The sequence below is a fragment of the Portunus trituberculatus genome, chromosome 38 (genome assembly GCF_017591435.1).
Source record: "Portunus trituberculatus isolate SZX2019 chromosome 38, ASM1759143v1, whole genome shotgun sequence".
NCBI classification, from domain to species: Eukaryota; Metazoa; Arthropoda; class Malacostraca; order Decapoda; family Portunidae; genus Portunus; species Portunus trituberculatus.
Window position 1 is genome coordinate 17,779,209 of NC_059292.1, and position 27,220 is coordinate 17,806,428.

Genomic DNA, 27,220 nt, shown 5'->3' on the forward strand with positions numbered 1-27,220 from the left:
ATTAGAGAATGGGCATTGAAGAATGATATTCCTCATTCTGCTCTCAGAGACCTGCTTGGTATAATCAATCGCTGTTATGATTCAAGTATTCCCTGAGATCCTCACACTCTGTAAAACATCAATGAACAAGTCTGATCAAATTAAACATATTTGTGGGGGAACATACTTCCATTTTAGTGTCATTGATGCTCTAAAAGAATATCTAGATTCCTTAAATGAAAATGAAAGATTTGCTAATGATTCTGTTTACTTCAAAATTAATTGTGATGGAATCCCATTATTGAAAAGTTCTTCAAAACAGTTTTGGCCAATACTTATTCAGTTTTTCCCAGCAAGAAATATGCAGGCTGCATCAAAACCATATCCCATCAGCATTTTTTGGGTAACACCAAATCTAACGATGTGACAGCTTATCTTGAGGACTTCTTAACAGAAATTATCTTCTTAAAAGATGGTTAGGAATACAGAAGTTTGAGCTATTCAGTTATTATTCACTCCTTTGTATGTGATGCTCCTGCACATCAATTCCTAAAATGCACTGTCCCTCATTCAGGATACATTGGTTGTCAAAGATGTGTTCAAATTGGAAACTATGAAGGAGCAATGCTCCAAAAAGGCCAGATGCAGACTTTGCTTCCATGAACGATCCTGATCAACATAAAGGCACAAGTCCACTTATGTCTATTAACAATGGTCTGGTTACACAGTTTGTTTTGGATCCTATGCATCTTATTTACCTTGGTGTAATGAAGAAATTGCTAAATATTTTTTAAGAGGACCTCTTCTTACAAGAATTGGGTCAAATAACAAAAAATACATATCACATAGACTTGAGCAACTTTCACCTTACATGCCCATGAAGTTCTCACAGAAACCAAGATCACTTAAAGATATTGACAGATTCAGAGCTACTGAAATGAGATAATTTCTGTCATATACAGGACCAATTAGTGTGCTAGGGGTTATCGATGATAATATGTACAAAAATTTTCTTTTACTCCATGTAGGTATTTTTTTGCTGTCACTCCCTAATGCATTGTTGAATTGGCAAGGATACTGAAGTCTTTTGTACAGCATTTTGAACAGTTGCATGGATCCAGGCATGTAGTTTATAATGTGCATAATCTTATACACTTACCAGATAACGTGGCCAAATACGGAAAACTTGATCAGTTTTCTGCATTTCCCTTTGAGAACTATTTAGGATTATTAAAAAAGATGCTTAGAAAACCTAACTGTGAACTTGGCCAAGTTGTAAATAGAATACTTAAGAAAAAAAGACTAAGGATGCCAGAACCAGGAAAAATGTTTCCATCACTACAAATGGAGCATAACAATGGCCCCTTGATGGATGATAGGGACCCTTCTCAATTTATTCAGTTTAACGTTCTTGCTTTAACCCCTAACGTGTGACCAACCTACATATCGGCGGGTGAAATTTGAAACTGTAATGCCGATCAGCCTACATATAGCAAGGGCTGTAAAAAACTGGCAGTAAGAGGTAGTGAGCTGGCGTTAGCACCATTGGAAAGTGCGTTTTCTGTAGGTCAGGACTGACTATTGTATTGCTGGCTTGTGCTGTGTACTAGCAGTCCATCCCCCTCCATCCCCATGTGATTCACAGAGGGTCTGGTCAACCCTGTCCCTCCCTCATCCCTCCCTCTTCCCACCTCCTCTGCGCTTCCTAGGCCCTCCCTTCCTTTGTGTGCGTCACTGGAGGGTTGTCTGGGCATTGTGTTAACCTCTGGCACGCATATATATACGCGTACAAATACACACAAAACTTAGTGCGCACCAGAAATGAGCCACAAATTTAGTTTTTTTTTTTTTTTTTTTTTTTTGGTTGTAGGAGGTGATAACTGTCTGATGCAGACATACACGTGGTGGCATGATGTTTCCTGTGTTACACCACTCATTCTAGAGTAGTGCAATGCACAGGGGCATGTATACGCATTCAATATGTACCTTTTTTTTTGTTATACATGTATCTGAGTATAATCAGAGGTCAGAGGAGGTTGTAGAGCAGCTGCAGGTTATGTACCCTTGTTGACAGCTTATAATAAAAACATATAAATATACATAAAAATATACAAAACTACATCCAAATCATCAATCTCTCATTGCTTTTACGCAAAACTTGCATTTGACAGGTGAAATTGTAAGATTAAACGAGTACTTACCAAGTATGAAGTTTGATCGTAATTTCACGAACTGAGGTATTAAACGAGATGTCCGCCACGTCAACAATCGCCAGTCTTTTTAGAGAGGTTTGAGGAAGCAGCCAATTACCCCCACCAAATTTTAATTAATGTAAATTCCATGAAATATGAAGCTCCAAGAGAGGGTAGGGAAAAAAGGGGAGGGCGTTTAATACCTCAGTGACGCAGTTAAATGTTCGTGAAATTACGATCAAACTTCATACTTGGTAAGTACTCGTTTAATCTTACAATTTCACGTCACAATATTTAACTGACGTCACCGAGGCATTCAACGAGAGCTTTAGAGTGATTCCTCAAACCTTCAGGCAGTGGTAGTAACACATATTCAACAAAGAACAATAGGTAGGTGGAAAAAGGAAAGGTTCAATTTTCTAACATATACACTCTATTTTTCCCCATAACATCCAACACCAAAAAACTCTTAAGTTTTGAAACAAGATTTAATTATTTAACACGGAAGCATCAACATGGAAACATGGAAATTATTAACATGGAAAACTTTAACATAGAAACAGTAACACAGAAAAAACATCAACAGATGAAAAAAAATAAAATAAAATAAAATAAAAAATAAATAAATAAATAAATAAATAAGTTAACAATCTCTGGAGAGCACTGCCTCCGCAAATTGTGTAGATACCCCTAAGGGTTTCCTATAATATTTTGCAAAGGTCGAGTCGCTGGACCAACCCACTGTGGAGACAACAGTGGAGAGCGGCAATGTGACAGCAGCCTTACTGGATGTGGCCGATCTGGTAGAATGAGGAGAAAAGATGTTAAGGTCAAGACCGGCAGCACGCATAAGATCTTTGGTCCATCGCCGTAGGGTATCGCGTGAGGCAGCAGCAAAAGGGGTTCTGGTGGTTATAAAGAACTTTGTAATATTTCCCCTAGTAACCGATGTACGGTCAAGATAACAAAGTATCGTAGTGTAAACACATAACAACTTATTAGGTCCATAAGCATCAAAGGCTACTTCAGATAAATGATCACCTGGTCTTGAGGTCTTGAGAAGGTCGCCTATTATAAAAGAGACCCTGGAAGGATGAATTGACATATTTCTGATATCAAAGACATGTAAAGCCTGACCACGTTGGCCCGATACCAACAACATCAACATAGTCAACTTCCTGGACAACTGAATTACTGACAAATCATCATTGGGCCCTAAATTCTCAATGTGGGTCAAAACCAAAGCAGGATCCCAGGTGATGCGGGAGCGTGAAAGAGATGGGCGTAACTGAAAAACTGCCCTCATGAACCGACAGACCAAGGGATGCCTACCTGCAGGAACGCCATCAATGGAAGCTATAGCTGAGATGGACGAGCGAATAGTATTCATGGAGCTATAGCCCGTCCCACCCTCTATTGAATTCATTCAAGAGGTAATCTAGAAAAAAACCTACAGGTGGGTGAAACGGATCAGTTTCCCTACGGAGACAAAAACGCACCCATCTTTCAATATACGCCCCATATTGTAATTTTGTGCTTTGTCTCCACGAGTGAAGCAAAAACTGGGTAACGTCTCGTGAAAGGCCTTTGTTTTGAAAGGATCGCCTGATAATATCATTGCAGCTAGAACCAACTTGCGAGCTTGTGGATGAGTACGAACCGGGTCCTGTGGCAGCAGTAGAGGGTTGGCAGGAAGGAGCAAAGGCGAGGCTGCCAGTAACTGAAGGGCCTTGGGGAACCACACCTGGGTTGGCCATAGAGGTAGAATAGTCAGAATTGTCGCCCTGTCTTCCTGAATCTTGTGCAGGACCCTGCCAATTATGCTGAAGGGCGGAAAAGCATATGAATTGGTATTGCTCCAGTTAATGGTAAAGGCATTAATGTAGGTGGCATAAGGATCAGGCTTCCAGGATACATATGAGGCTACCTGAGCATTAATACGAGGCAAATAAATCCAAATCCGAGTATAAAAATTCTACATAAAGTCCTGAATAAATTAGGTGCCAGCATCCATTCAGTATCTATGTTTTTAATCCTGGACTCCTTATCTGCCAGTACATTGTGAGCACCCTCAACATGTTCAGCTGATAAAGTAATATTTTTGGATTGTGCCCACATAAAAATTCTCTCCGTAATTTTATTGAGGTTAGGCTTTGTACTACCACACCTATTGATACAAGCAACAGCTGAAGTATTATCTGATCGCACTCTGATGTGTGTATGCCCACAATCATCGCAAAGAGATTTTAAACCCAAGAGAACAGCTTTCATCTCTAAATAATTAATGTGTGTAAGTTCTTCCTGAGCCCAATGACCCCCAGTCTTGGAAAGTCCAAACACAGCTCCCCAACCAGTCAAGGAAGCATCAGTATATAACTCTAACTGAGGGGGTTTAGGGCGCAGGGAGTTGTACTGAGAATCAATGTTATGAACCCACCAATGGATAAGTTTTTTAGCATGACAATCAAGGAGGACAGGACCAGTGTAATCTCCATGGTTATGAACTAGTTCCTCATTACGAAATATCTCTAGGTATTTATACCTGAGAGGGGCCAAGTGCACAGCACGGGTAGAGGCCACCGCCAAGCCAATGAAAGATGCAAGGTCACGTAATGTAATGTCATGCTTTAGCAAAAATTCGCCCTGCTGTTTTATTTGATCTCTCCTTCGAGTGGGGAGAGTAGCGGTCATAGAGACAGAGTTCAACACTATCCCAAGGAATTCTATCTCCTGAGTTGGGGTCAAGACAGACTTACGCAGATTAATAGTAAGTCCCAAGGAATCTAATAGATGCAAAGCATAGCAAACAGTCTTCCGCAATTCGACTGCAGAAGAGGCAATAAAAATGCAGTCATCAATGTAACAGGAAACTGCAATCCCTAATTTTCTGAGGTGAGACAAAACTGGTTTTAGTAATTTTGTGAAAATTCTAGGGGCAGAGGTTAGACCCTGAGGAAGACATGTAAACTGGAAAGGCTGACCATTCCACATGAATCTGAGCCATCTCCTATCACATGGTGTCACTGGTACAGAGAAATAGGCATCTTTAAAGTCTATAGTCACAAAGAAGCATTGTGGATGGACTAAATTAATTACATCAAAATAGACTCCATTTTAAAGTGGACATGGGTGATATGTTCATTTAAAACACTGAGGTTCAGAATAACTCTGGCAGTACCGTCAGCCTTGATGACAGGAAACACATTTGAAAAGAAGCCTTGATGGTTAGTGTCGAGACATTTTTCTACAATTTTATGTTTAAGGAAACAATGTAGGGCACTATCTAAGGCACGAGTATCAGCCACAGATAAGGTTAAAGGTCTAGGGAGTGCCCTCTGCACCGGCAAACTTTCAAAAGTCAGGACAGATCCCTGCACCACATCATGAATCCATTGATCACTCGATAATAATTTCCATTGACTAGAAAACATATTAATCTTTCCACCAACAAAGTTATCTGGAGTGTTTTGTAGGAAAACAGGTTCACTCACCTCAGGCGGTCTTAATGGGAGGCATGGTGTGGGTGCATCCCCCTCCCTTGGGATGCCATTTTCCCTAAAAAAGGCCTCGAATTCCTTGAGTCTCCCCTCTGCTGATAGTAAGGCCTCCTGTTGTAAGGTCGCCTAATTTGTGTGAACCTCCTGGGTCCGGTTGTCCTATAAGGGCGGTTGGGATACCTTCCAAGTCTCTTAGTTTTATGAATTTCATCACATTTTTTAGTGACGTCAAAAGGAAACAAAGTATCTCTACCGACTTCACATTCCCATCGACATAATTCTGCCAAGGCCGAGTCATTTACGTGAAGTCGAGCAACTTCCTTCCGCAATTGATTCATGTAATTGACAGCAGAAGCCAATAGTCTGATGCTATTGTTCAAGCCATCCAGGTAATGGCCAATAGTCTTCCCTGATCTTTCACCAATATCACTAACACATTGAGCAATGGACACAATTGCCTTAGATATCAAGGAATTAGTGTGAAAAAGTCTGGTGTCTATGAGCTTCCCGCCAGAACTCATGGCTTTAGTGAGGGCTGAGTTGGTAGAGGGAACAGTTAAGTTTGGTACATTGCTGGGAAGTTTGATTTTATTGTAAGTCATTTTTACGCCCTCAGTTGATGGACGCCGTCTCAAACTTGCATTAAGTATGGTGGCAAGGCGTTCAGACAACGGTTCACCTTTTTCCTCCTCTCCATGAAAATGGCTGGACAGTTCCTCTAGGGCTCTAAGGAATTCCGAATTATCTTCCTCGTCAACGACAGGATTAGTTGTGGCCATATTATCCAAATCATCCAAAGGGTCGGAGCCCCCATCCATAAACAGATCAGGAATCTCCCTGTCCTCATCGGATGAGGAAAGCGCATGAGCACCACTAAAACCAGAAAAACTTTCCTGATTCGTACTAGCTCCGGCACTTTTATCTAATTTTTCCATGACACTATTTAACAAGGTAGTGAACCGAGAGAGAGGATCACTGATGGACGCAGAAGTGCTTGGCAAGGCATTGTTTACTTCCTGTAACAACTCGTTGCGTCCCCCCCGACAGGGGAGGTGGGTGTGGGGGCACACACACCGGCTGTGAATCACTTCCGACCTCCCGAAGATCTTTCATTTTCTTTGAATGGTCAGCAAGATGTTCGCTATCAGATCTCCCCCGTTTCTTATTAGAAGAAGAAGACGAGCGCCGCTGCGAGTCGGAGGACATAACGGTGTCAGCCAAGATCCCTGTAAAGGGATATAGTTGCGTCATTTTGTGATCCTTAACTAGTGGTCACCAGCAATTACCATAAATATTAATGCAATATCTTACCAGGTAAGTAAAGGTGGTGAACTGGTAACTGTTCAAACAGCAGTCTACTCCGTAGAAGTAGCTGAAAGCCAGGAAAAACACAAAGCAATTCCGTGGAATGCCTCGGCTTAATCTACATAAGTCTTCAGTCTACTCCGTAGTAGTAGCTGGATAATAACCATATCACCGCAACAAGTCTCCGTAAAGTAGTAAGGCTGGAGCGGAGCGTGTTGACTGGACGAAGGTGGACAGCGAACTGGCGATTGTTGACGTGGCGGACATCTCGTTGAATGCCTCGGTGACGTCAGTTAAATATTGTGACGTGAAACCCCAGTTTTCTGTTGGCCCACAGGGAGGATATTTTCTTTATTTTTCAGACTTTGGCGGCCCGCCACGACCGAACCAGAGCACTTAGAGAGTTGTGGATTTTGATTTCAGATGCGGAAAAATATGATCCACAATCCCATAAGGAAAAAAAAAAAAATCCCTTGGTGAAAGTTGAAAATACCTGAAAATGGTCTGCCATGGGGTGGGGGGAAGAAAGGTTAAAAAAAAAAAAAAAAACAATCGTATGTAAGGCCTTAAACAACTTTACCATTAAGGTTGACAGATGTAACAAGAGAATCATGGTAAACAACTGAGTGGGAGAAGTTGTGAATATTGTATAGAATAAAGAAAACAAAGATGTCTGTATTCTCTATCAGTGTTACAAGCAATACAAGGATCTTTACACATACCCACTGAAATCAGGAAGTCTTGGTATATACATCTACCCTCCGTTATCGCGCTCTTCTGCTATCGCGTTTAGGCGTTATCGCGCACTTATGAAAATCTGCAAAATTCAGTTTTAGCGCCTCTGGAAAGTCGTTATCGCGCACCCGTAATAGTAGTAGTAGTAGTAGTAGTAGTAGTAGTAGTAGTAGTAGTAGTAGAAGTAGTAGTACTACCCATATCTCAACCACACACCAACGAATGTTTAGATGGGGGAAGGAAGAGGAGGAAAAGGTGGAGGGGGAGAAAGATGATGATCATGAGGAGGAGGAGGAGCCAGCAGCAAATCATCGCTGTGTATTCACGTCACATGATATGAATAAGGGAACTGATTGGTTCTAGTCACTCTGTTCACCACCACCACCACCGCCATCACCACCACCACCACCCCTCAGTCTCACATGTGGTATTCTGTTGTTCAGAGCTGGTTTTCATTCATTTCAGATTGTCAAATGTTAATAAGCTACTCCAGTATTAATGATAATAAATTTAGGGTAACTGGAAAATTATTTAGGAAAATTTTGGGGTTGAGGCACCAATTTATTTATTTCCTATTTAGTCTTCACTTCTGTTATCGCGTTTTCCGCTATCGCGCGGTTTTTTAGGCACCAATTTCGCGCGATAACGGAGGGTTAGGTGTATGTGACAGTTCATATACGTGAAACAGTGTCAATATGTTCTTATAAAGAAGTTCAGCTGAAGTACTCAGTATTCCCACTTCGCAGAAAAAATTGCCTTTCCTCTTATTGACACAAATCAACAGTACTAAGCATAATGTAGCTGTGGAAGCATGGACTACAATGGGCTTGTCCCACAGAGAATGATGCAGGTTACTTTGGCTACCCCTGCATATAATATATCAATAGGTTCACTTACAAAATTTCTTAATGCAAATGCAAATTTTTTTTATATGTATATAATAATGTCAGTACCTAATTGAGTTGAATGACACTACTGCCATGTGTTGTCTGTAGGCTCCAGCCCATTAGTCCAAGTCTGAGTTGATAGCTGAGAAGCATTTACATTTTTCTGGTCTTTCTTTTTACTACAGTACCTTTGTCTTTTGTCTTCTCTACATTTTTTTCTAGGAGCCAATCTTCATACCCACTCAATCACAGTTCAGGTCTCAGCATGAGTCACCATAAGCCAAATTTTGCTGTTGTTGTGTTTGTGCCTGAGGGTGATGTAAGTGTCATCCCATGTGGCTGGCTGAACAAATCAGAGACCTATGGCTACTGGCCATCCTTTAAGGATGGTAACAAGATAACAAAAGCCATCAGAGAAGCCTGAAAGCCTGACACAACACAGTGGACACAGTTTGGAGTACCAGTGTTGTCAAAAGCTGATAAGCACTTCAATGTTCTTTTGTCAAAATATGCATAATCCCATGTAGGTACCTAGCACAGGTGGGCACTGATAATCAGAAAGCTGACTCTCTAATTTATATATTTTCACTGATCAGGTTACTACAGTGAGACACGAAGATGCTGTGAGAAGGCAGAAATAACATCTGATCTTCAGAGTGACATGGAATATGGACGAGGAAAAAGAAAGTAAGAATTGTGTACACTTTGACCATAATAATTCTGCAATGATTGTTGTTCGGTATTGCAATTATGTAAAGTACTTATGAACAAAATTACATCAGTGAAAATTACTTAAGCATCTTTTCCAGCAACAATACTTTTCAGAAAAAAAAAATCTTTAGAGTAAAAAGGTACTGTTTGTAGAAGTAAATAATATTACCCTGTTTTACAGGTAACCAACTTCTTAGGGTTTTCTTTTGCATGTGGCAAAATTCAGCTGGGTTTTTGCTTCATATTTTTTGTCCTTCACCATATTAAGGGATGTTAAAAAAAAAACTTTTGTACTGTAACCTTCCTTTACAATTGGTATCCAGCAATGACCTCTACTTGCTACCACTCAGGAGCCACAAAATTTTTGAAAGGAGGCATACAGCTACGTTGCTGTATAGGTTGCAGGGTTGTATGTCTTTTAGTAAAGCTGGGGAGAAATGTCATGGTCACTTTTATAGGGGGAGTTTCTGAATAATTTGACTTAAGAGATGTAGACAGACATAGAATATATAAAATTCTTCCAGCAGAATTTGAGGGAAAAGGGCATGGAGTCCAAACTCTTCTGATGAGTCAGATTCAACTGTGGTCTTTCTGCTGGATGGATAAGAGTCTGCTGCACCCCCAAAATTGGATGATGTAGATAACATAAACTCCTTCATATCCCCTGAAGAGGATCAATGCCATCACTGACAAATTGGATTTAAGAAGGGACTTACAGATGGAAGAGAGCAGCTCCACTACATCCCTCAAACAATCACTACATAATTCAGCTGAAGCCACAAACAGTAAATAGATTATTCTGATGTTATTTCTTATTTATTTATTCATTTTTTTGTTATGTTTTCTTGGTGAAAAGGAATTTTTAAAACTTTTAGCTACCATTAGTTTTTATAAATAAAAATCAATATTTTTGCATCCACTATTTTATATTTGATTACTTTTGTTACTGCTTTCTATTTTTTTATTGAAATATAAACATTCCTCAAATTTCAGTGTTAAAAGAAATTTACAAAGAACAGAAGACGGTACTGCATTCAGTTTCCAAGTGTCTTGCTACTGTTGAGGCTCAAAGGAAAAGTATTGCATCAATGCACCATTCAATCAAAACTATGAAGAGAGAAAATGAATGCATGCAGGCAGCAGAAGATGAGTTTTGCAGTTTAAGAGGATTCATTCCAATTAAGTCCTTGGAAAACTTTGATGAAGTAGATAAAAAAAATACATGAAGATTCAGATTTCAAGGCCTTCATGGCACAGCAAATATAGATATTTTGTTGATATAGATTATCAGTGGTAAGTGTTTTAATTGTAGCTGAACTTACAATACAATATAAGAACTATTGTGGAGTGATTTCACATACAATCTTATTGTATGTGATTGAGATTTTGTTTTATAATGTATGATAAAAAATATCCTTTGGAGCTAGATGAAGTATTTGAGAAATTTGCTCTGAATGTGCCACATCAAACCTAAATTTTACATCAGCCAGCCCCGTCTGCTAAGTAGCGCTTCCCATGAGATGACGCCCCACGACCTTGCACTTCAGTAGCACAGCGACTTTTGCACTGGACGGACGTTCTCACCTTTACTCTCTTCAGGCTTCCTCCTGCCCCAGCCTGGGTAAGGCTGGTGACGCTATTCAGCTTGAGGAAGTGCCCTGGCCCCGTTCTCCTCTCCAACAGGAACGGGTTATAGCCCCTAGGTGTCCTGTGGTTTGTTTACCTCCTGTTGCTGTTCTTCCCTGCCATCGCCATGTCAAGTATGGAGGGCGGTCCTTGGGGAGGCGGGCAGGCAGGGCGGAGGGGCATGTCCTCTGAGGATGGACACTCGAGTGCAAGGACTTCCTACTTGGTGGGGGACGAGCATAAAGGAAAGCACTCTAAACGACGCCATAGCAATAAGGGTGACCGTACGCTGTCTGTAGACAGGCCGTCCACGAGCAATGGCCATGGCGCTGTGTCGTCTGCTATGATGGCGGGCACAGCTGCTTCTCCACATTCGCCCCTCTCTCCCTCCCTGGCTGGAGAGGACTCCACCTCCGCCCCTACTCCTTGGTCAATTTTAGTGGACGCTATCACCGAGCTACGTGGCGATATGGCCAGGTTAAAGGCTGAGAGGCGGCTGGGCAGGATGGACTCCCATGCTCCTGCCAAGGCTGAGCCGTCCCCCAACGTGGGCCACGTCAGTGGTTTGTCTGGCCGGGCCCTTCCTTCTCCGGTGGATCTCCAACATGGTGGTGCTGGCTCAACGTCAGGTTTCTCTGGCTTTGGACCCATTGACGACGAGGCCTATGAAGAGGGCGAGTTGGCCGAGTCGCCGGTCCGCAGTGTGTTGTTGTGGGCGGCCAAGGCCTACAGTCCCGTGGAGTGTGTTGCGCCAGACATGGAGGCCCATGTCGCGGAGATGGTAAATCATCTTTTTTGGTAATGGGATGCATGATGAAGACTACAAGGAGGTGCTGGAGGACGCCGCCGCCAAGAGGCCTGGTAACTGCCCCGTCTTGGAACCTGTTGAGTGTAACTCTCAGGTGTTGGAGGCGCTGAAGCCGGACGCCAAGCGGGCCAACTCTCGCATGATGGATGTTGGCAAGGACTTGCTCAGGGCAGCGGCTATTGTGGTTAAGTCCCTCACCGTGCTGGACAACTTCATGCAAGAGGAAGGCAACTCTGTGGTGGCCTGGGAGGTTGGTCTGCTTAATGGTACTTTGGCCCTGCTTGGAAATGCTAACCATCGCAACAACCTGGTCAGGCACTTTATCATAAAGCGTGAGATCAACCAGAAGTACGCTCATCTGTGCTCTGACAAGGCTCCAATGACATGGTTCCTGTTTGGGGATGACGTCTCGCAGTTCGCCAGGCAGATCGAGGAGGCTGACCGGCTGAAGGGTAAATTCTCCAACAGAAGATCTTCCACTGGTGGGAAGCCTGGCACCTTCAGGTCTGCTGCTGGCCGTCCATTCCAGAGCCGGGCGCTGCCGAGAGGTTTCTCTGCCCGGTTCCATCCTTATGGGCAGCATCGGTTCAGCTCTATGGGGGACTCTCGGTCTCCCTAGCCCTCTGCGCCAAAAAACTCCAGGGGCTGGGGACACAGCAACCCCCGGAGTTAAATCAGGCACATTCTCCTTTTGTTACTGGCCAACTTAAACACTTTTTGCATGCATGGCGTGAAATCACTACTGATCCCCATGTTCTTGACATTGTTACCCACCGCCACCTGGGCATTGATGTTCCTAATGTTACTCCTCTCTTTTATGACTGTGTGGAATATGCCTTTACTAGGGAGGAATGCCTTGTCATTGATCAGGAGGTTTCTAAACTGTTAGGTTTAGGGGTTATTGCACTTTCTCCTCCGTACTTTGGTCAGGTCCTCTCTCCTATTTTTTTGAGGCATAAGCCGAATAGTGAGTTTCGGATGATCCTTAACCTAGAGAAACTTAATGTACATATTGCTTACAAACACTTCAAAATGGAGACTTTTGAGCAAGCAGTGAGGCTGATCGGCCGTGGGGACTTCATGGCTTCGGTTGGCTTGCGCCATGCTTATTACTCACTTTCGATTGCTGAGGAGCAGCAGTGGTTCCTCTGCTTTCGGTGGCGGGATAGAGTTTTCCGCTTCACTTGCTTGGCAAACGGCGTTTCTGAGGGCCCAAAGCTCTTTACCAAGCTGATGAAGCCAGTCTTTGCAGCTCTTTGTGCGCAGAACTACACCATTACCAGCTATATTTATGATACTCTCATTTGCGGTGCTACTCGGTCTGATTGCTCAGCCTGTGTTACAGACACTTTACGTTTATTGCGGAATCTTGGTTTCTGTATTAATGTTGAGAAGTCTGTGCTGGTCCCCACTACTTGTATTGAGTACTTGGGCAATGTCATTAACTCCGTGTCTATGACGGTCACCTTACCGACCCGTCGCGTTGAGAGGATTTTGTCCGGTTGTACTAGCCTGTTGGGCAAATGGCGGGTGCGGATTCGGGAGGTGGCCTGAGTTATTGGGCTTCTGGTTGCGGCTACTCCTGCGGTGGAACTTGGCAAGCTGTTTTACAGGAGGCTAGAGTCTGCTAAAATTGCTGCATTACGTGCTGCCTGTGGCAACTTTGACGGTTGGATGCCTGTAACGACGGACATGAGGTCGGACCTCAAATGGTGGCTTGATAATGTGTCTGTGCAGGACAAAAAGATTTTCCGCAAATCGCCCGACGTTGTGTTATACACGGACGCTTCGGATTTGGGTTGGAGTAGTTGCCTCAACTCTATCACGACGGGCGGCAGGTGGCTAGAGCATGAACTTAGCCTTCATATCAATGCCCGGGAGCTTACTGCTATTTTTCTGGCGTTGAAGTCGTTGGCGCATGTGGTTCGGGGGTCCCATGTCAAGGTGTACTGTGATAACACCACTGCCATGACTTATATCAATGAGATGGAGGGCATTCACTCTCTAACATGTACAGTAATACTCCGCTTAACGAACAGGATAGGGGGTGTCAAAGCTGTTCGTAGAGCAAAAATTCGTTAAGCAGACGTAATTTTCCCATAGGAAATAATGGAAATGGGGTGGGATGCATTCTGGGTTAGTCCCCAACATACCACATGGGTTTAAAAAAAAAAAAAAAAAAAAAAATATATATATATATATATATATATATATATATATATATATATATATATATATATATATATATATATATATATATATATATATATATATATATATATATATATATATATATATATATATATATATATATATATATATATATATATATATATATATATATATATATATATATATATATATATATATATATATATATATATATATATATATATATATATATATATATATATATATATATATATATATATATATATATATATATATATATATATATATATATATATATATATATATATATACAGTAAGGTCTCAGTTTACGTCGGAGTTACGCTCCTGAAACATCACGTAAGTTGATTTTGTACGTAACTTGAGTTTCCGTACAAAAGCATATTATCGAGTTTTCAACCAATCATTGTTTATGGTCATTCAGGTAAGTTAAAGGTTATATTGTTATATTATTTACAACTATGTAGGAATATGAAACACAAGCTTGTTTTTGTTGTTGATTAGGGCCGCCAACGCGAAGGACTGCAGGTTGCCGAGAGGGGTGGACGCCTGAGGCCGCCAGGAGGGTAGGCAGGTCAAATGTTGTGACGCCCAGGGCGGACAGCTGGGAGCGTAGTGCAGTGCGGTGGAAGTAGAAGCGTGGACAGCGGAGCAGGAAATGCAATAGGAAAGGGCAATAGGGATCAGCAGACAGGCACAGACGGTGCAAGTGAGCTGCGAGTGTCGTGTGGCCCAGGCGAAGGCTCCGGAGTTGTTATTGTTATGATGGGTGCGCGAGCCCTCAAGGTCGTCAACTTCCCCGTTGTCATGGTAACGGGCTTCCCATTTTCTTCTTCGCTCCCTCACACACAGCTGCTGCCTCCCTTCTTATGTCTTTTAATTATGTCCTCTTTTTTCTTGTAGCGTAATGGTTTTCCTATTCTTAGCATCACTGCTGTCACTAAGGAGTTTTCTCTTTGGTGCCATTGAGCAAGATACTAAGAACTTGAGTCAGTAAACGCAGAAGTGGGATAACACTTGCCAGGGGCGACGGTGTGGTGGAACTGAGGCAGGGTGTTATTGTATTCATTATTCAAGTGCGAGGCAGGCGGTGTGGCGGGTAACCACTAGTGACGCCTGGCAGCCAACAATAACAATAAATCCCGCGCTTTACGATTTACAAATTTTCAATTTTTTTAATCTTAACCCATTTACGCTGCTCGTTGCGTCAACGCAACGTGAAACAAGCTACAACATGATGTCGAGCTACACTGATAGAACGGCATGTTGTATCCTGTAGTTGCTTCCGATGCTAGTAGACACCCAGAACTCCCAGTGGAAGGTTCATATGATGTCACATGTCTCATCATTTGAGGGGAAAAGGTAGTGAAAGAAGCTCCATTTTCTGAAATACAATGTCTTCATCAAAAAGGAGGTGAGTAAGGAAAACTATCATCGGGGATTTGTTCATATCTATTTCATAAGAATCTTCTATGTTTCTATTCATGACAGAACCCTTTTGAACCATATTTTATTTGATAGTATGCTGATGACAGTTGTCTAAAAACTTTATAAAGAAAAAGTTGCGCTAACGCAACCAACGGCACCGGCCTCTTCATTGAAGTAGTTATTTTGTAACGCACAATTTTTTTTTTGCGCATATAATTGCAGTGAATGAATACATCTGTGTAGCCTAACTTGTTTGTTGAAAGCATACATATCGTCTACAAACATTTTACGATATATAAATTCCATTATTATTGTTTTTTTCTTCAGAAAAATGAATTTGAACGAGATCTTAGACGAGCTAGAGAGACCTACTATGTCTGACGAGTGAAATTAGTGATGAAGATGAATCCACTGGAATGGTAAAACAAACTGAAACACATGACGTTTACATCATGCCTGCAAATGATGGTGCTATGACGGATGAAGATTCTGGCGAAGAAGAAAGCGTGGATATCTCTAATCTTCCTGGAACACAGCTAACTGCTTTTGCAGTGTTAGATTCCACAGTGGCGCAAGATGATGTAGATGAAAATGTTGAAAGACAAGCATCCCAGAAAAAGAAAATCATAAAACTCAGAAAATGGAAAGCACAGGATCTCCCAGAAAAGACAAATGTTCCATGTTACCCATATAAACCATCAATTGCTGATATTCCACGTAAGCCTAGTGAGACCCTTGAGCTTTTCTTGGATGTATTAGCTATTGATCACCTTGTGAAACAAACTGTAAACTATGCAGTACAGAATGGTAAACATTCATTTGCGCTGACAAGTGATGAAATGAAAACCTTCATAGGAATTTTGTTAGTGTCAGGCTACTGTTGCGTTCCACGTCGCAGACTGTATTGGCAGAGACAACCAGACGTGTACAATGAGCTTATTGCTGACTCCATGCGCCGCGATCGCTTTGATGAGATCATGAAATATTTTCATGCTGCAGACAACACAAAGCTTCCCAAAAAGGACAAGTATGGCAAAGTTTCTCCCCTCATGGAAATCCTGAATGGCAACTTTCTCAAGTACGGGGAAGTATTTGGGCCAATAAATATATCCATTGATGAGTCAATGATACCTTATTTTGGTCGGTATCCCACAAAACAGTTCATCAGGGGAAAACCTGTACGATGGGGTTATAAAGCATGGGTTGCAGCTGATCCAAATGGTTATGTTTTTTATATATCTGTTTACCAAGGCAAAGATGGTGCTAAGGATAAGGCTAATGCATCTTATGGACTTGGTGGAAAAGTTGTACTTGATGTTTTGGATGTGATAGTAAAACGTTATCCAACAAAGAAGTTATCCCTTTACTTTGATAACTTCTTCACATCCCTCAAACTTGTAGAAAAAATCAAGAGCATGGGTCATGATGCTACTGGCACACTAAGAAAAAACCGAATCGAAAAATGCCCATTTACAAATCCTGCAAAGTTTATGAAATTACCTAGGGGAACTGAAGAACATTTTTGTGATGCTGAATCTGGGATAATTGCAGCACGCTGGCAAGATAATGGCATTGTAACAATTGCATCATCTGAGTATGGAGTATCACCACTAGTGAAGGCTGAACGCTATGTTGCTTCTCAGAAGAAACGTATGAATGTTTTGATGCCAAATGCCATCCATCAGTATAATCGGAAAATGGGTGGTGTTGATAGGGTAGATCAAAATATTGCTCAGTACAGGCCCTCTATTCGTGGGAAAAAGTGGTACTTTCCAATTGTCACATACTTGTTTACAGTATGTGTAAACAATGCCTGGATTTTTGCAAGAGAAGGAAGTTACAAAGAGGATATGTTGTCATTCATATGTGCTGCTGCTACTGAATGGCTACAGAATCACGGCAAAATGCCAAATAATCCAGGAAGATCACGATCAGTTCTCAGTGTTGCAGGTGTATCGGCACAAATGCGCTATGATAATGTTGGGCATTACATCGTGAAATCGGATCCTCCAAAACGCTGTCGTTGCAGGTTGTGCAACAGTCAGCCTGTATTCATATGCCAGAAATGTAAAGTGTACTTGCATCAAAAGTGTTCAGTGCAGTACCATACCATGTAGGCCAGGAGAATCCTGTGAAAATATATCTAAGATAGGTTGTACTAATTCTTTATCATGATTTTTCTTTTTTATTATCACATGCACCTCATTTCTCCACTTCGAGAGCTGTATTATCTCTAAGGGCTGTAATCTTTGGTATCCTTTAGTTTATAATGAAGAAATTCAAGGTTTCATTTTTAGTCAGGAAATTCTAATTATGTATCAAAAGTGAATTTTAAATATCATTTTTATAATTCTTCTTCCATGCTAAGAATTGTATCCTAGCTGGCTCCTTTAGATTTTCATATGAAGAAGAGCAAATGTGTTTCCTATTATGCAAATATGTGTGTATGTATGTATGTTTTTTTTTCCTGATGTTTTTCCTTGTGTGCCGATAGTTGCGTTTACGCAACATGTATTGTGGTCGAAACGCCGCTCGTTGCGCTTGCGCAACAACACATTTTCGTCAATAAAATGAGAACTATTGTACATATGGAGTAATTTTCATCATATGCTTGCAGTTTAGGTTCACATTATGCATATATCAAAGCTGCAACATCAAATTCTTACTTTCAATTTTTTTCGGCTTAAATGGGTTAAATTGCCTTATAGTGGACTGACGTAACTACGAGTTTGACGTAACTGGAGATCGACGTAACCCGGGACTTTACTGTATATATATGTATATATATATATATATATATATATATATATATATATATATATATATATATATATATATATATATATATATATATATATATATATACTATATATATATATATATATATATATATATATATATATATATATATATATATATATATATATATATATATATACACACTTAACCCTCGGCTATCGCCCCCAAATGGGGCCGAAATAGCCGCGCCATAGCCGAAAACACGATAGCCGAATTGATCTTGGCGGGAAGGCGGTTTTGGACAATGAGCGCTCATATATCCCATGACGTCATGGCTAAGCGCGCGATAGCAGGCATCTGAGGTCGCGATAATGAAATTTTAGCAGCTTTTCATGGGTGCGTGATAGCAATAAACCGCGATAGCTGAAGTCGCGATAGCCGAGGGTTGACTGTATATATATATATATATACAGGCAACCCCCGCTTAACGAAGGGGTTACCTTCCTGAAAAACACTTCGTTAAGCGAATCGATTATAACAAATTTAACCCCTGATTTGAACTTCCATTGAGAGTAAGCAAAGCGAGAGTGCATCATAGTACAGTAAAAGGTTTAATGAAAGTAAAAATTATGAAGTTAAACATTTAGGTAGTTTAATTTTAGTCATTATAATGTACATTAATGTATGTATGTACATAACTTTATAATGTTGATGATCTTAACTTTATAAAGGGAGGGAGAGTGAAACGGGAAATACACTAACCGGCAACCTGTGGAATGTAAACAAAGTGCGCATCATGGAAAAATTTCCTATGATTAATCAGCTATTTTTTCTTTTTTCATAATTTCTTTTTTAAAATTTTACACTCAACAAAACAGGATTTTTTAATGTAAAATCCATTTTTATCTACATACTTACCCATAATTTTAATTTCACTTCACAATATTTAAACTGACGTCACCGAGGCAACAAATGAGATGTCTATGCCGCTTCTAGCCAGTCTGTTGTTCGTCCTCGTCTGGTCTACACACGAGCTCAGATCTCAGGTTTTTTGCCGGCTGCTCCTCAGAGCCTGCTGCTGCCCTTTTCTTTGCCTGCTTCTCCTCGGAGTTGTCCTGGTCAGTTTTCACCTTCTCCTTTACCCTGCGCTGCTGATTTTACACTCAACAAAACAGGATTTTTTAATGTAAAATCCATTTTTATCTACATACTTACCCATAATTATTAATTTCACTTCACAATATTTAAACTGACGTCACCGAGGCAACAAATGAGATGTCTATGCCGCTTCTCGACAGTCTGTTGTTCGTCCTCGTCTGGTCTACACACGAGCTCAGATCTCAGGTTTTTTGCCGGCTGCTCCTCAGAGCCTGCTGCTGCCCTTTTCTTTGCCCTGTTGTCGGGTGGCCCCGTTTGCAGATGGCGGACCCAGCAGGGCTTAGCAATTCGCCCCTTCGGCTTCCCCTCCACGGGGCAGGAAACGCCCTTGCGAAGATGGTGCTTGGTCTGATGTTCAGCAGGGAAAAAGGGACTGCCGTGACCCTGGCCATGACAGAGCGTTTCAGCTGGCTTCCCGATTCGGCCCTGGCGGGGCCGAGTCAGCCCCGTGATGTCAACTCAGCTGGCCCGTCCCTGGAGGATCGTGTCAGCCATTTGGGTTCCATCGTGGCGGACCTGATTGCGAAGCTGGACAGGCGTTCTCCTGAGACGGTGCCCCAGGCTGACAGCGGGGACTTCAGTGGCTTTGGCAGCATCGAGAGCGCAGGATCCGAAGACGGTGAGGTGCGGGAGGCAGCGGCCGACCCGCTAGCGGGGCTGGATGACCTGGGTGGCCCACGGGGCGCGCTTGAAGACGCTGATTTTCTTCGGGCTTTGGAAGAACTGGAGGGGCATTTTCATGGTCAGGAGAAGAAAGGTGAGCCCCTGTCTGACCGTTTAGCAGGCATTTTAGATGATAGCCTCAGGCGTCGCCCCACCTCGGAGAGGGTAAAAACTACCTGTAGTAAGGTGAGGTTGCCCAGCAATGTTCCTAATCTGATTGCGCCTGCTACAAATGCAGTTATTACCAAGGCTCTAAGTGTGGGGGGCAGGCTGATTGATGCTCGCCTGGTTTTCACCAATGGCCTGCTCTCCAAGGCCCTGGTTCCGGTTGCCCAGTGCCTGAGTGACATTGGGGAGAGGAAAGGTAAGCCTGTGGATGATTACCTGGATGGCCTGAATAACTGTGTACGTCTCCTGACTTCTGCAGTGTGTTACCTTAACCAGCTCAGGAAGGAAGTGGCCCGCATTCACGTGAACGATTCAGCCCTTGCGGAGCTTTGCCATTGGGACTGTGAAGTTGGCACTGCAGAGCTGTTCCCCTTTGATGTCATTAAGAAGTGTGAGGAGTTGCATCGGGCCAGGCGGCTGGGCAGGCCTTCTTTCCGGCCATACCAGTCAGGAGGTCCCAGGCGGACGGCTGCTTCCCAGAACTCAAGGTTTCGGTCTAAGCCTTTTTTTAGGCCAGCGGCCTCCTCCGCTGAGGGGCAACCAGCAACACAGGCCGGCCCAGTGAACCCCTGCCGAGTGAGTATTACCATTAACTCTTTATCCAATACCTCTGACAATTTTATGAGCGGGAAAATTTTCACTGCTAGACAGCAGTGGCTAGCTCTTTCCTCCGATAAATGGATTCTTGATGTGGTTTGTGGCCATGTGCTTGAGTTTGATGAGCTTCCTTACAATCTGCTCTGCCTCGGCCCCTGTCCCTTTCAGAAAGTGACAGGGCGGCCCTGGATGCCGCGCTGCTTAGGTTTGTGGAACAGGGTATTGTTGAGAGATGTGAGCCCTCTCCTGGCAATGCTTTTTATTCCAATGTTTTTCCCACTGTAAAGAAAGACGGTACTACTGCCAGAGTCATTCTAAACTTGAAAGAGCTAAATCCTTATGTTACTCACACTCACTTTAAAATGGATTCCTTTAAGGATGTGGTGCGTTTAGTCCAGCTCCAGTGTTTTTTCATGACTATTGATTTTCAGGATGCTTATTATTCTGTGTATGTGAGACCTGAGGAAAGGTGTTGGTTCCATTTTTTTTGGAAGGGCCAATGTTTTCACTTTACCTGTCTTCCTCAAGGGTTAACATCTGCCCCTCGGATCTTTACAAAATTATTGAAACCAGTGTTCTGTCACCTCCGGTCCCTTGGGATTATGGTCATCTGTTATATTGATGATTGCATCTTTTTTGCTCCCTCGGAGGAGGAGCTAATTAGCAATGTGAGTTATGCTCTGTATCTTTTTGATTCGGTTGGGCTCACTATTAATGTTAAAAAATCAGTTTTGGTCCCTACTCAGGAGGTGGAATTTTGGGAATTATTCTAAACTCATGCCTCATGACTGCTACTCTGCCTCTCAGGAAAATGATCAAAATTCAGGAACTAGGTCGGTTGTTGTTGAAGGACCGTGTCTCTTTGCGTGATTTAGCTTCTTTCATTGGCCTCGCTGTGGCTGCTGAGCCAGCTGTCGACCTGGCCCCCGTTCGTTACAAGTACCTTGAGATCATTAGGAACAGGGAGCTTGCCCGGCACCATGGGGATTATGCAGCTAGAGTTTCTTTGGATGAGCATGCTAAGGAATTAGTCCTTTGGTGGGTTAATAATGTTCCCTTGCAATCTAAATCACTGCGTTCTTCTTCCCCTAACCTTGAATTGTTTGCTGATGCTTGTCTGACAGGTTGGGGTGCCATTGTTGGATCCGCAGCGTCGGGCGGCTCTTGGGCTCACGCGGAGTTAGACCACATCAATTGCCTAGAATTGTGAGCTATATTACTTGGTCTCCAGTCACTATGTAAGAATGTCAGTAATGCCCACATCCGCCTTCTTTCAGATAACACCGTGGCTGTCGCGTGCCTGAATCGCGGTGGGAGCACGAAGATCCGTCTTAACATTTTGATAGAGAAGATCTATGCTTGGGCCGGGTCTTGGGGCCTTACCTTGTCTGCAGCTCATGTAAAGGGTACCCAGAATGTGGAGGCAGATTCTTTGTCTAGGTTAAAGAATTTAGACACCGAATGGATGTTGGACCCCCTTGTCTTTCGAAGGTTATGTGACATGTTTTATGTTCCCGATATTGACCTGTTTGCGTCGCGCTTAAATGCCCAGGTGGCTACCTATGTTTCTTGGAAACCTGACCCTGCAGCTACTTTTGTTGATGCTTTTTCAATTAATTGGGTGGACAGGACTTCATATGCCTTTCCTCCTTTCAGTCTCATTGCCAGAGTGCTGCGGAAACTCCAGGAGGACCGGGCTTCCTTGATCGCGATTCTACCTCTTTGGCCCGCAAGCATGGTTCCCCAGGGCCCTTCAGTTTCTTGTTCAGCCACCAGTCCTCCTCCTCGCCTCCCTGTGTCATTACCGCAGAACCCTGCTTACATCCACCCGGGCCCGGTCTCTGGTGTTGACTGCGATGAGTTTATCAGGCGATCCTTTGAAGTCCAAGGCCTATCGCGAGACGTTGCCCAGCTTTTGCTTCACTCCTGGCGGAAGAGCACTTTACAACAGTATAGGCCGTATCTCTCAAGATGGGTGTCAGTTTGTCTCCGGCGGGAAATTGATCCATTTCTACCACCTTTAAGTTTTCTTTTAGACTTCCTACTGTGTGAATTTCAGAGGGTTCTCGTTCGGAGTTATAGTACTATGAATACCATCCGTTCAGTCGTGTCTGCCATCACTAAGATCGGGGGTCAACCAGCAGGTCAACATCCGTTGGTTATTAGATTTATGCGAGCCGTCTGCTTTTTCTCAGTCAATTTACCTGGGACCCAGAGTTAGTGCTCAACTACTTAAAGAGTCTCGGCCCTGATGAACGTCTTTCACTCATTCAGTTATCCCGCAAATTAACTGCCTTAATGTTACTGGTTTCGGGGCAGCGTGGCCAAGTCTAAGTTTCTTAGATATCCGTAATATGTCTATCTCGGATTCCATGATTGGGGATCTCCTTAAAACTTCTAGGCCTGGTTGCCACATTTCTGAATTATGTTTTGAAAAATATTCTGCAGACCAGCTTATCTGTGTCTATACTACAATTGTTAATTATTTAGAGAGGACTAAGGACTCTAGGGGTTCCATCACTGGCCTTCTTTTGACTACCAATCCCCTATTAAGGTGGCTTCCCAGGATACCTTACGGCGCTGGGTCAGGGAGGTTATGGGAGCCGCGGGTATTGACCTCAAAAATTTTTCACCTCACTCTACTAGGTCCGCCGCGTCTAGCAAGGCTGCGCTCCGTCTTCCGCTGTCCTCCATCCTTTCATCTGTGGGCTGGTCCAGGGAGTCTACCTTCGCGAAGTTTTATGGGAGGCCAATTAGCAAGAAGGGGTTATTTGCACAGGCGGTGTTGGCGGAGGATGGGTCTCCTCCATGAATATGTAAAATGTACTACGGTGTTTTGTGATGGTTTTCATATGATTTCATTGTTTGTCCACATATTTGTACTTAATTGTATGCTTTTGGCTGGAATACATGAAGATGATACTATATGGTTTTCAGTCGTTCCTGGTTTTGGGGTTCGGCTTGGTTTGAGGACCTGCTCTAAAGCTCTCATTTGTTGCCTCTGTGACGTCAGTTATTAAATATTGTGAAGTGAAATTGTAAGATTAAACGATACTTACCAAGTTGAAGTTTGATCGTAATTTCACGAACATTTAAACGATGTCACTGAGGCAGTAAATGAGATGTCTATGCCGCTCCTCGTCAGTCCTTCAGAGTGTTGCTGTGAGGAACAAAGTATAAAAATTACAAAAGCTAAAAATTAAACAGTGAGTGAAGAAAAAAACCCAAAACACGGCGACCAAGAAGCCGGGGGAGGGAAGGGAGGGCATTTACTGCCTCAGTGACGTCGTTTAAATGTTCGTGAAATTACGATCAAACTTCAACTTGGTAAGTATCGTTAAATCTTACAATCATTGCTTAAACCCCCATTCCCACAGCAAACTTACATCATGTCTAACAGCTCGAGGAAAGAAACGAAAGAAATACTTGAGGTGCCCTTACTCGTTTTCTTTGCAAAGACACCCCACCCGATTTCTGTTCCCTGGTATCAGCCATCAGGCCGATTCTCTCATTCGCCTCTAGTCTAGGTCATAGAGGGGAGGGAGGAAGGGAAACTCAATTATAATTAATAATTATGGGTAAATATGTAGATAAAAATGGATTTTACATTAAAAAAATCCTTTTTGTTATTACACATACTACTACCCATAATTATTAATTATTGCTTAAGAACTGAGTCCCAAGTATAGGAGGGAGGATGACCTCACCCCTGAGAACAACTTTCAGGGAGGTACCGAGGCATTTGCTCCCTTATTTTGGTTGAGGCTTTTCTTCTTTGAAGGGAACCAGAACTCAAGTGGGCCTTTTTTTCTAATCTTTTCTTTTTTTTGTTACCCTTGGCTGGCACTCTTTCCTACATAAAAAAACAAAAACATATGTGGCACCTAAGACAAATACATGGCAAACTCAAGAACATAAAGATATGCAAAGAGAAATGATTCAATGCTTAGATAATATAAAAAGAAGAGATGGAAGAATACTTTTAGTTGGAGACTTTAACTGTAAAAAAATTAACAGGAGAGAGATGGAAGTAATGGATAATGCTGGACAGTGTAATGAGGTGTTACAGTTGACTATGGTAAATACAATGGACCAGTGGGTGGAGCAGTCAACAAGGTACAGGGAGGGAAGAACCATCGTTGCTTGACCTAGTATTCACAAAAAAAACCCAGAGCTCCCTCCTAGCATACAATACCTTAGTCCAATGGGAAAAAATGATCATGTGACATTAGACCTGGAAATAAAGGAGGAGGATGGGATAAGATACAAAGATAACTAAAAAAAGAGATTAAATTATGCAAGTGTGAATTTTGAAAAATTAAGGAACTTTTTTGCTGATATTAAATGGAGAAACATTATGTACAAAAAGACAATACAAAGGAAATATGAAATATTCTTAAAGAAATATAAGGAAGGAGTAAAGAAATATATACCTTTTTACAGAGTTAAGAAAAAAATACATGCTTGGTACAATCCTAGATGCACAGAAGCTAAAAAGACAAAAGATAAAAGCTTGGAAGAAATTCATAAAGCAGAGAAATGACAATAACAGACAGCAGTATAAGGCTTCAAAAAGTAAATATATCAGAGTAAGGAGAGAGAGAAAGAAACTTTGAGAAAGATGTGGTGAGTAAAAGTAATGACAAACCCAAGCTTTTCTACAAATTTATAAGTGGCAAAATGAAGAACAAGGAAACAATAGAAAAATAATTAGAGGGAAGACAACCCAAACAGAAAAGAAAATGTGTGAAATAATGAATGAGAGCTTCAAAACAGTGTTTACTGTAGAAGATTTTACAGAACTTAATAGGATGTTGCATTGCCAAGGATTACATGAAATCACAGTGTACAAAGAGGATATTGAAAGATTATTGAAAAATTTGGATGTCAGAAAAGCATGGGGCCATATGATGTATCAGGCTGGGTGCTAAAAGAATGTATAGCGCAACTGCTAGATCCAATTTGGGAAATAATTACAAGTTCACTAAATGAAGGGAAAGTTCCACTAGAATGGAAGAGACCCAATGTAATATCGATATTTAAAGGAGGAAAGACAACTAAGCTATTAATTTACAGACCGGTGTCACTTACAAGCGTTATGGGGAAGTTGTGTGAAATAATTATCAAAGAAAATTGGGTTAAACATCTAGAAGAACATGTCATATTGAACAGACAATTTGGGTTCAGGACAGGACGGTCATGCATGTTGAACTTAAGCTTCTACTCAAGTTATAGAAGGACTCGAAAGCAGAGATGGATGGGTGGACACAGTATATCTGGATAAAAAATGCTTTTGATAAAAGTCCCTCATGGAAGACTACTTTGGAAACTAGAGAACATAGGAGGACTGCGAGGAACTTTGCTAGAATGGACAAGGGATTACAGCAATACTCCGCTTAACGAACAGGATAGGGGGTGTCAAAGCTGTTTGTACAGCGAAAATTCGTTAAGCGGACGTAATTTTCCCATAGGAAATAATGGAAATGGGGGGGGGGATGCATTCTGGGCTGGTCCCCAACATACCACATGGGTTAAAAAAAATATATATATACGTATCTGTACCATTAATACCCAAATATCTCCAAGTTTTTAGTGAAGAAAATGACAATACAATGGAAACATGAGAATTCATGTAAAGTCCCTACCTAGTGTCTGGGTCTTCTAATATATGACATTTACTGTAAACAACACTGTAAGTAATCACTCAACAGCACACACTGGGACACTGGACAATGGACACTGTGGCTCCAGCTGACACTATCGCAGCCACACTGACTTATCTACCCCAGTTGAACCGCAGATTGGAATAATACACTTGTTCAAACATTCGCAGTTCCACTTCAAATAAGGGTTTGCACCCTTAACCCTTAAAGTATGGTGATTGTCTCGGGACAATTGTAGCGTTGCGTGCGGAGAGGCGGGGATCGTTCCCTGAATCATGATTTTTCCGCGCTAAACCTTTGAATCTCTCCCCCTCACTATTGGTCATGGGGCAAATGGAGGTATCTGGCATCTTTTCTCGCTCACCTCTTTGAGCCTTGAGACATATGTTCCCTCACAATAGGTCATCTTTTTCCATTTCGAGACAACATCTGGCAATGCCCATGTCCCGGAGGGAGGAAACGGTACTCCGAGTGATGTTATATCAGTGTTACTAGGTAATGACATTGAGGACAGTGATAATGAAGACAGATTTTTTATTGAGACAGAAGAAAGTGAAGACTCCAGTAGTGATTCTGATAGTGATCTGGGAGACAGAGACCAACCCTCACAGCGATGTTCATAAACCTCCTCACGTAGCCTATTCCCCTTGAGCAATGTGCTGGTGTGTGTCGCCCATGATTGCCCTTACAGGACTGTGCTTCTCGGCCAAGTCACGTGAATCCCATTGCTAATAAGAGTTGCCAGATTCCAATAAATATAGAAATCCACAATACTTGTAATATGTGGTTTCTTTTTCTTTTCCTGTTTTGCACATCATTTCATATATTTGAGTTCGCATTTTCTTGACGTGAAAGTGCAAAAGTTCCTACTTTT

At 42.1% G+C, this 27,220-nt stretch overlaps 1 protein-coding gene across 7 annotated transcripts in view; it reads right to left on the bottom strand.

Annotated features, from left to right (window-relative positions):
• LOC123514963 overlaps window positions 1–27,220 on the bottom strand; it is a 182,177-nt gene that overhangs the window by 114,052 nt on the left and 40,905 nt on the right. For 2 of the 7 annotated variants that reach the window (XM_045273249.1, XM_045273248.1), the window contains exon 3: window positions 3,832–3,994. In XM_045273249.1, coding sequence (XP_045129184.1) covers window positions 3,832–3,994 — 163 coding nt within the window. Of the gene's footprint in view, window positions 1–289; window positions 3,077–3,831; window positions 3,995–5,662; window positions 6,676–27,220 lie in introns of those variants that run through there. The other 5 variants (XM_045273244.1, XM_045273245.1, XM_045273246.1 and 2 more) reach the window with 5 other exon arrangements.